This window comes from Opisthorchis viverrini (assembly GCF_000715545.1).
Source record: "Opisthorchis viverrini unplaced genomic scaffold opera_v5_306, whole genome shotgun sequence".
Taxonomy (NCBI): domain Eukaryota; kingdom Metazoa; phylum Platyhelminthes; class Trematoda; order Opisthorchiida; family Opisthorchiidae; genus Opisthorchis; species Opisthorchis viverrini.
This window is the reverse complement of record NW_008751964.1, coordinates 410,521-421,177: the sequence shown is the minus strand read 5'-3', so window position 1 is coordinate 421,177 and position 10,657 is coordinate 410,521. Positions and strand designations below refer to the sequence as shown.

At 43.8% G+C, this 10,657-nt stretch overlaps 2 protein-coding genes across 2 annotated transcripts in view; one reads left to right on the top strand and one right to left on the bottom strand.

Annotated features, from left to right (window-relative positions):
- Positions 1–1,252, top strand: part of T265_09823 (hypothetical protein) — a gene marked incomplete at both ends in the record, with an annotated part of 78,448 nt that extends 77,196 nt beyond the window's left edge. The window contains one exon of the mRNA XM_009176006.1: positions 937–1,252. Within this exon, the coding sequence (XP_009174270.1) occupies positions 937–960 (24 nt within the window). The remainder of the gene's footprint in view (positions 1–936) is intronic.
- A 6,828-nt stretch (positions 1,253–8,080) lies between these two features.
- T265_09821 (hypothetical protein) overlaps positions 8,081–10,657 on the bottom strand; it is a gene marked incomplete at both ends in the record, with an annotated part of 12,038 nt that continues 9,461 nt past the window's right edge. Inside the window, 3 exons of the mRNA XM_009176004.1 lie at positions 8,081–8,471; positions 9,920–9,957; positions 10,006–10,063. Coding sequence (XP_009174268.1) covers positions 8,233–8,471; positions 9,920–9,957; positions 10,006–10,063 — 335 coding nt within the window. The remainder of the gene's footprint in view (positions 8,472–9,919; positions 9,958–10,005; positions 10,064–10,657) is intronic.

Sequence of the window (10,657 nt, the reverse complement as noted above, 5' to 3'; positions counted from 1 at the left end):
CCAACTACAGCCCAATTACATCTGTCTATCTATCTGGTTGATGGATTACCAGTTTCAGCATATCCGAATCCTCTGAAAGATTGTAGTTAGTTCTGACCTTAAGGATTACCTTGTAAAACCTGCATCAGCGGTTTATCAAGAGTTCGTGTCCGTGGCTGTAGAAAGTTGAACCAAGTATTTTTTTCGCTACATGGTTGTGATAGTAGAAAGGCCAGGAAGTTTTCTGTTTTTGTTCGGAAACCTCGGTATTAGAGATGTGATGACGTACGCTAGCCCTGTATGATGTTTGTCTCATTATGTGGAATGCATATTAACTGTCATTCCGTTAAGAGATAACGCAAATGAAGTCAGATACATCGAAGTGTACCTTGTGCATATCCCACGCGTATTTCTATCCTAACCCTTGCTCCCAATTCAATAGATGTTGTTTCTCCTCTGTGCCTTTCTTTTGCTTGTACGATCAATCGATATTGAATAGCAACAGTATTTCGTTTCTTTTAGTAGACGATATGGTTCCCTAACGCTGCTAACACGTGGGATAATCGACTGACATCGATCGATTCGTTACTATACAGGTTCATACTGGTTTGAACAGAGATCCTTATCTTCATATATATGATGAAGTTAAAATTGTTTGAAGTGTTCAAAATCTTCCTGGTCTCACTCTCTGGGACCATTGCTTACTCAAAACTGAATGATCATGTTTCCTCAACCATATATAACTTTTCGTTTCATATGTGGCTGTGCAGTTTCAACTTTCTGTGTGAGATATAGCGAATCATTCGCGGGGAATCACAGTTCTTATCGTACTTTCATAGAAGGCGGCTGTCTGTTGTTTTCACATCTCGGCTCACCGTTCCATCTTTGTTGCTTGTTTGTGCGGCCGATTTGTTGTTTGTTGGGCATCCATTTAATTGCCTACTGTCTTCGTTTCAGATTCGTTCCAGAAAATTTCGCTGAACTTTGCTCACAGGTACATGCGCCATTCATGACAAATCTCTATCGAGCTCCATGTATCTATCCATCCTACTACCTCGCACACAGTAACTATGTACAAAGGAGTTCATTCATTTCGATTTGTTTGTTCGGAATTTTCGTCATACGCTAGTTTTAGCTTCGTGCTTTATTGTGATTCTTCACCTCCTTGTATGTACGTGATGTTACACTTCGCCCTGATTGCTTTCATCCCGCACAGACCCCAAAACCCGCTTTAGTGAGAGAGATTTCAAATACAACCGATATTTTATGGAGATCCATCTTGCTTGACATGGCATCATATTCCAACACTTTTTCAGCAGAATATCTATAAATTAACATGCCTCCATATGAAGGGCAGATCACCTCTCTCTGCTGTAGAGTGCGTTGCCAGCACGGCACCAGACTTAATAACGCCGAATCGGTACCGGGCAAGTCTACCTTCAGCATAACAGTTATTTCGAACGATGAAACTATTTCTGCGTCGCGGAAATTTTCGATCACGGTTCAGGATTCCCGGTTTCTTACAGAAAACATTGGTCCCAAGGCGTTTGCTTCAATTCCCATTAGTAAACATGGAACTTATTTCTTCCGCTATCGACATAGATCCGCGTGTTGAACGCCACTTGGGACGGCATTCACGAGCAATGCTGCTTTTACTCAAACCCAGCAGACCCGTCTATTGGAAGGCACGTAATTTATCCGATAATTCGCTCCATGTCGTTTGGACGGCAACAACTTTTGGAATGTGCCAACTAAGGGCAAAACACAGGCGTCTAAGAAGCTGGAGAACATTCCCGAAATCCCCAGCAGCTAAAAATCTTTTTCTCGCGCATTTGGATAGACATTTTCTGTAGTTTCTGTCGAAGTTTGGCTAGGTATTGATCCATCATCTCAGCTGCATACTTACTTAAGTGTGCCTAGAGTAAAGCAGCCCCGCGCTATGCACTCCATAGTTGCTTTCTCAGGATTATTGTATGTTAAGGAGACCTCAGTAAATCATACCCGAATCGCCTTTGCAAAGTAGTTTTCCTCCAATCAAGTGAACAGTCTCTCGACAATCTAATACTCCGGACTAGTGCAACCAAACTGGCATTCTGAATAAGATCAGGGGACTGGGCAAAAATCATACGGTACCATGCGTACACATCCGTCCAACTGGGTTCTTTTATGTGTACAATTTTCCTCAGATGTAGGGTGAGCAATGCGAAAATCACATGCAGCTGACTGAATTTCACGTCTCTGGTATTCCCTTCCAAACCATGAATCAAACAAACAAGACTTGTTATGTGATGCTTTGAGAAGACCCCTTAAGACCACAATGGTGATCGTTGAATCGAGATAACAACTACAAAACGTAACGCTTGAAACTCGGCGTGGTGTTTTCATGCGAGTAGTAAGCAACCACTGGATCTCGTTATGGACATTCTCGATTGTTGGTACAGGAAGTCTCCCTTCAGGACCTCAGCAAAATTCAAACCTAGCCCGTGCATGCATAGGGGACGTGGCGGTGCTAGCGAACCCAGAAGTGGAGAATACTGCAGCGATGAATCAACGGAAGCTCTCCCATTAAATCCGGAAAATCGGACACCGTCTGTTAGTGAGCTAATCAAAGATAGTACTGGAGATTTCACCTCTTTGTTAAAAGCCAGTCTGGATAACAATTTGTTGAAAATATATTCCATTCCACCCCCTTGATTCCAGATCCGGTCTGCGGTTTCGCACCCTTCCGTGGTTCAAGCAACGCCGTTAGGCGGTCAGGCAAGATGAGCTTCTAACAGCGCTACTTGAGGACGGTGGTGCATTTTTGCTTCACCTTGTCTAGAGCGTTTGAACTTATTTTGGAACAACAGCGCGTTACAGAATCCAGCCAATCGCCAAACCTCTATTCAGAAGAGGTAAGGTAGGCAACTGTTCCAACCAACGAGGTGTCACCCTGACAAATTATATCGCGTCCATTGACATCAAGTATACTGCGGCGCCCAACCCCGTTACGTAAGACAAATCTGAAAGCGGAAAGTGGGTTGGATGTGCATTGACCAAGCTACGTTACATCAACTATTTGCGCAGTGGTTTTCCCAGGCTTCGAAAGAGCATTTGAACATGGAGACAGGTCAGCTCTTTTGCGCGTACTTGAACAGAGGGGAATACCCATATACCGATATCTCCATGGAATGCGCATTACAAAGAATCGAGGACCTGAGTATCGAAATGTCATGTAGAGAAAGACTTATGCAACTGGATCATGTGTACGGCATGTATTGTTATTTGATCACCATTAGTCTGCACACTGTATTTTACATAGAATCCGCAGGCACATGACAAACTTCATCTGGGAAATGATGGCATGCTCGCTACCAGGATCGGTTACTTGCCATATTCTGTAAGATTAGCAGCCTTGTTCAAGGCAAATCACGTGAGTACCAGCAGAAAAGAACACGGAGATTCCATATCATCTAGTTTGACTACATCCGCTTTCATTTCACACCAGTAGACCAAGACCTATTCTCTGCGAACCTTTCACGAACGGTAGTTTGGACCAGAAAAGAACTTGTTTGGTTTGACGCTGGCCGAACGTGCCTAGTCTGACTCAACCACTTTAAACCGATAACTTGCTTTCTGTTCCGGCCATCCTAATGTTATCGATACTGCCCTTGGGTTGCAAACACGCAGCAGTCAGCTACCACGCGGGGCAATCGTAAACTACTGTTGAGAAAGAATACAAGTAAACATCCAAGCCAATGTAGATTTCAGGCGCACTCCTTTACTGCAGTTATACGGCAGGACAGACCCTGGAGGCGAGTAAAGATTGTCGCAAAACGTCGGTAAAGTGATCTTGAATAATATTTCTGAGGTTTTTGAAATGGTTTTTGGGTCACTTGCACTAAGTTGAATATGAACAGAGATCCCAGTGAGAGCGTCTCCAAACAGAGGTGGGAACAAGAAAAAAGCACACATCGTTAGGAGACCCAATTCATACCACGAAGTAACCCAGTCAAGTTGCATTGAATTAACAGCCGAAGCTTGTGTAAAATTCAGTACGCCTCCATAACCAAAGAATCCTGGATATTCTGTTCACAGCTTTCGTGACCTGTTTAATACACTGACGTCGGATCTGCAAGGAGTCCAACGCCTTTGTATTTGCTACCTGATTACTGTATATGTGTATTCATAGTATTCGTCTGGAGATGGGGTGCGACTACATGCTTCCTCCTCCTGCACTGGAGTCATATTCCCGACTTCCAAGTACTCTAGCTTGAATTCAACACACCAGTCATCATGTAATATTTTCCCGGTGTTTATCGGTGATCCGTATTCTCGTTGTTGGACGTTTACTGTGAATAATTCGGCCCGGACCCACTTTAGACCTTCAGCGAAACCGGTGTCCACATTGAAAACTGGTCCTTCTTTCAGAAGGGCTCAGTAAACAACCCGTAATTTTTCACTGAAGAATAAATCAGTAAGACCTTTTCAGATTGGTACACTAGATCAGTGCTGAATGGCACTTAAAGAATCTTGTCGGTTAGTTTGGTTGGTTGATGAGTTGGAGGGGGAGGTGGTCAAATTATTTTTGACTGCGTTTGGTTCCTTAATCCTCTGGTTTAAGATGCTTCAACTGATGATTCACCTTGGGTGCCACTGATGTATATTCAGTGAACGATGCTTGAAATTCAACTCAGTCCCCACGTCTTCACTAGTTAGACCACCGGATACGTCACTCGCTTCTTCTCAGCAACAAAGTCACTCCTCAAAAAGAGGACCTACTTGACTACCGTTACCACACATGTCGACTCAACGAAAACCTTCAGACTGTGCACACTTTCGTAGACTTACAGTTACTCGAAACCAAAGCGACAGAAGTGAGAACCATCCAAGGATAACACTGGGAAGAGAAGCAAACAAGCAAGTTCGAATAGTTACCTTCTACTATTCAGCTTTCTAACGAGCTCTCAAAGAAACATGAGCCAACAACTAGCTATTTTAACTAACTAATTTATCAAGTAGACTGCTAAGTGAGGAAGAGCGTTGCCTGCTGGAGAAGGGCTTAGATTTTGCANCTAAAAGGGCATGAGGGCGGAAGAAGTAATCCCTAGCGTTAAACCTGTGTTTCAACAAGTTCCTACAATGTGGCGGAGCTACGAGTACAGCTGGTCACAGTCCTTCAGTCCCAGTAGCCAGGAGCTCCAAATATTGTATCAGCACACTGGAGAGCGTTTAACACCCCAAAACCGGTGAACAGCATAGTGATTACAAAGGCGGATAAGGGTATGGCCTGTGTTGTCACGAACAACAGTGATTACCTACAAAACTCCAAGCAACACTTAGTTGAGGGTCTTTACCGGCAGATCGATAGTGGGAATATTACGTCTATAGTGAACAGGAATAAACCTGAAGTTGGTAGATATTTGCGGTGGGTGATAAACGACGTAGAGTCATCATCATTATCATCGACAGCATGACGTCAGTGTTCAACACCGATGCTTCACTGACGTAGAGTCAGGTAATTGGTATCGACTTTACCCCTCAAAAGTGCAATCCAACGACGGCTTTACGGCCTGCCGAAAATCCATAACCCAGATGTTTGGGTGAGACAGACAGTAGACGGAATAGGTTCCCAATCCTATGAGCTGGCCACATTTTTGGCAGGTATTCCAAAGCCCCTCACCGGAAAATTTATGTGACTGCCAAAAATGTAGCGGATGTTACCGCAGAACAAGATGACATTCTTGTAAGTTTCTGTCAATTCGTAATACACAAATGTGCCAAACAGGGACTGCTGCTAGCATACACCACTCTTTGGGAACGGAAAAAACCTACGATAGATGAAATATTGGAAGGGATAAAAATATGCCTGAATTTCACCCACTTCGTTTTTGACACTGCGGTTAACATCTAAAAACAAGGTCTTGCAATAGGATCTCAAATATCCCCAGTTTTGGCAAATATTTCTATGGAAAATCTTGAACAGAAACCGTTAGTCAGATTCCTGTGCCCACCCAATATATTTTGGCGTTCTTTAGATGATACTTTCGTCGCGATGAATGGAGACAAGGTCAACGGGTTTTACATCTACCTGAATGACCTGAAACCATACATCAAATTTAATATGGAGATAGAGTCAACTTCGGGTGCACTAGACTTCCTAAACTGCATAAGGTCGAGGGGGAACTGAGGACCACAGTGTACGAAAAGCCAACGAACACTGGGGTAATTTTGAACCACGTGTTTGCCCATCCGAAATCAGTATTCGCTAATATTTCCTCATCAATGTTTGGACGTGTGAGGATCGTGTGCATAGAAGACAGCGGCCCAAATTGAGGTGAAGAACAAACTTCGGGGTAGTGAATATCCAGTTAGTTTGATTAGGTGTCAACTGCAAGGGTTGTTGGTACCGGTTGCGAAACCCAACGAGAAATGGATTGAGACTGTGGTCATACCAAATAAACCAGGGATGCCAGAAGTCATTCGAAAGATTGTAAACACGGCTAACGTAAAAGTAGCATTCCAGAAGGAAAACACTGCGCTGATGCAACTGAAGCATTATCTCCCGATGAACAAAACCAGGGACCGTATCCACAAAATAAAGCGTAACAACTGCACTAATGTCTACATAGAGCAGACGGCCAGGGAACTTCACATCAGGAAAACGGGCCGCTGAGAAACGCATATGAATATCCCACATCACTGAAAGAGCCAACAGTGGCGGGTCATGCACCATACACAGGACAAATAATAGATCTAGAAATTTTTCATAGAGGAAACTACTCATAAGGTTGCTGAAAACTTCGAAAAACGTGTGAGTAGTTTCCTTTACAGAAATATCCAGCGATATCTCGAATATCGTACCAAAAGGAATATGAGGCGGCCTTTGTGCAGCACATTCAGTTGAAGAATATCATAAACAAGAGATTCAAAAGTCTCCTGTGTAAACCCAGTTGTCATGCAAATGAGTTTATTGGTCGACATTTAGAGGAAATTACCACGGTACACATCAAAGAGACTGATAGGCGAGACCGTGGAAACCGGCAAGCATCCCAGTGCAAATAAAATAGAAGGCGTAGAACTGGCAACTGTGTGGCGAACGGTTTTAGATGTCGAGTTGACACATTGCGGTGTGTGACTATCAGAAAGAAGAGTCATCAACAGGAGTAGCTTAGACCTGAAGTGCACTTAATCTCATCCGCCCGCCAACTAAATTGTCATAGCACTTACAAGCGCACACAGACAAACAAAATTTACCAGTGGAAGCCAAGGTGGGCTGAAACGCACCGAACCTGAAGAATAAGGAACCAAACCCGAACAAAAATAATTTGAACAACCCCCCCTCCCCCCAGCTCATCAACTGGAAGATTTAGGCAACCACACTAGCCGACAAGATCCCTTAGCTGACATTCTACACTGATCTAGCGTGCCAATCTGAAGAGCTCTTACTGACTTATTCTCCGTTTGCCTTAAAACCTGGCCACGTTGATGACCTGCTCAATTGGCCTGATGAAGATTTTGTGTCAAAAGCGAAACGTTGCCCAGTTAAAAAATACTAGTTGTTTACCGAACCCATCTGAAAAGATGACTCCTTAATCAGTTCCAAAAATTTTTCTAACTGATTGGGTACCGATTCCCCTGTTCATTTTATACAGATCATACAAGCTTTAGAGAAAGCCATATCACCCACCCTGTTTGCTTTCGAAGCCAAGTATCTGACAACGGTCGCAATGTTTACACTGTTATCTTCCATTCATCAGGTTTTATTGCAACCTTTGTCCCTTATTTCTTTAAGCCGTTTCCTCATTCATTTCCCCCATTTGCGCTCTATGTCAAAACCCACTCGGCTTCCATCATATACTATGGCGATACTCTTTCGCTGATTGAAGTGGTATGTCAATTTTGTAGCAGTTTTACCATCAAATGGTTTTTCGCATGAAACACCCAGTGTTTTTCTGATTCGACCCTCATTTTTCAAGCCAGGAAGGCGATCACCTCCGAGCGGGTATCAAGGAAAAATGAACTGCAGGTGTACTGGTGGATACACTCTCGTCCCTCAACATGAGCAAAAAACCTGTCTGTCGATGCGGTTTGAGATAAATTCACCACACATAAGACAGCCTAACAATTGATCGCACTAACAGAGCCTATTTTTAGCTCACCAGCTTGGTCGCAAATTTTTCCCTCACTCCCTCCCACGAAGTATGGTGATGGCGACGGTGATAATGGCATCATTAATGAAGGCATTGAATTTACAAAAATATATGATTAGCATCAGTCCGTTTCCACATAACTCATTTCTTCTGTCGTCGAATCATTAGTTCTCAGATGTTTATTCGTTTCTGTCTTCTTCTGTTTAAACCTGACCAGTTTCTCGTCCACACTCATTTCGACTTGTCTCTTGAGAATTGGCCTATGCGTTCCTTTAGCAAGAGATGGGTTTTCCCTCCAACGACCTTCGGGGATGATTCGATCCAAATAGGATAGAGGGTGTGGTTCGATCTTGAAGCGTTCTGTTCAAAACACGGAAAACAATGTAGGTGTATACATAAGTGATCGTTCCTAAAGAGTATTTGAGATACCGTGAACTGTTTTCTGAACACTGTTAGGTTCCTCAGTCACTCTTTGGGCCGACTTTTCTTCTGAATGGAATGGAATGCAACGCTTAAACATGGATCCGTGTTATGCGGCATGAGCTGGATAGTCGTCAAACGATGTAGAGGTCACGACCGATCACAGTGGGCTATCCAAATGAAAAGTAGACTAATGGAAATATTGGCGTAGGTTCTCTGTATCGCCTGAAAGATAACTTCGTTTTGAGGAGCTTTGTGAGTGTGTAATAAAGCGTTTCACCTCACCTGTGATTGAACAGCTAGATAACAAACAAGTTTGTACGACCCTGAAGCATACTTTCAACGGACGAGAATCTTTCACTTACCTCGCACTAGATCACAGGACGAGGTGATTCATCATGAATGTTCAACTTCACACAACAACAGGAACGTTCGCGATTACTAGAAATTCGAAGTTATGTTGCGGTACTTCATCCTGTACACTGGTCCCATTACATTCGATCTGGATTGCAACTGTGGTCTGATTTAAAGTACAGCGCTGTGCGGCCAGGGATAGGAGTCCTCTGATTCTGAGGAACAATTTAGCAGCAGCCAACCAGCATCAAATCAACCGTTTAACGCGATAGCCCGTTAGTGGATACGGGTTAACGGCACACCAATTTTCATTGGGTGAAAATCAGCCATTTCAGGGACTAGATAGTCCCACCTCTTAGGTGTTGGTGGATTTACTTCCCAAGAGTGGATCACAGAAGTATTTGCTATTGAAGAGTTTCCTTCCGTAAAATGATTATTGTACCAGAGAAGCTTTTACCTTGGATGCTAAGGTTTATGTACACGTGAAAATCACGATATAGACAGGTGCGGTAGGTGAAATCTCACGCCACTGCCCTAAATTAGAGAAACGCGCACACTAAATCTTCTTGCCTTCAGATGACTACCTCCTGAGACAGGATCAGCGAGCTCCAAATCGCCGTCGTAGTTTAGTCTGGCTTGCACCTTACATCCGTTGCTTGCAAAACAGACGATGCCACGGATCGACCGACAGGCTGCGCTTATATCCTGGTAAAAAAAATTGCATTGGTCAGGAAATCGAAACAAGCGCAAGGTGCACGTGGGTCTTCAACACAGCACATGATGAGATTCGGTTTCACCAACTTCAGTCTTCACTTCTATCTAGCGAGGCGACTTCCTCGCACGTTGAGGACGTTAGTAACCAGGCGACAGCCGAGATGTCGTGACCCTAACAGCGTGACAAACTCCATATATCCGAATAACGCGTTCCAGTTCAGTTAACTTATTTAGCTATCAAGAAGTTCCCAATGAGTATAAAACACTCTACTCTGTTAGCACTGTGACAAACAGCCATAAGCACATAAAACCCAACTCACCTTCGACATGATCAAGTAATACCTTCGACGTCCTAGCTCTGGCAGAGAAACGAAAAGTGGCAAGATTAAATGAAGAATAGACGTACCGTATCGCATGTTCGGACCATAACTTCTGAAAATGCCGAACCAATTCAAATCGGGCAGCTACAAATTGCAAGGGAACGTCAGAAGCAATCGGTCATGTTTGGATAGAAAATAGAGGACTCCGTGCATCCTGCTAAATGGATCTATGCCAGGAGGCTAATGAACGTTGTGCATTGTGTTCAACTGAAATGTACGGACGCTGAAGGTTAGATGAGATTTGTTAATGTGATGAGATCAACCGATGTCAGGATGCCCTTGACCCCAACACAGCTATTCTATCAAAACCGCTCTCGCAGATATTACTACCGACACAGACATCGAGCTAACCGTGGATGCGTCAAATCAAATAGCGCAAAACAGGTTAACGGCAGTTCGATAACTCATCTGGCCCAAACCCCAAAAAGACAGGCAAAATAGAGCAAAAGAAATAAGCAGGTTCAAGCGTGCTAAAACGTTCACCGAAGGTGTGTGAAACCTGCGGAAGAGTATCGCAATCGCCTCAGCAGAGGTTGGAACCTCCGGTCTAATGGGTTTGGACATGGTTAATGGTTAACCATAACCCCATCACCATCATCATCGTCAGCTGTAATAACCGCGTACTCATCGTACAGTGGTTGCAGCTGCCGCAGTTTCGTTCACCGATGATTTGGGGGG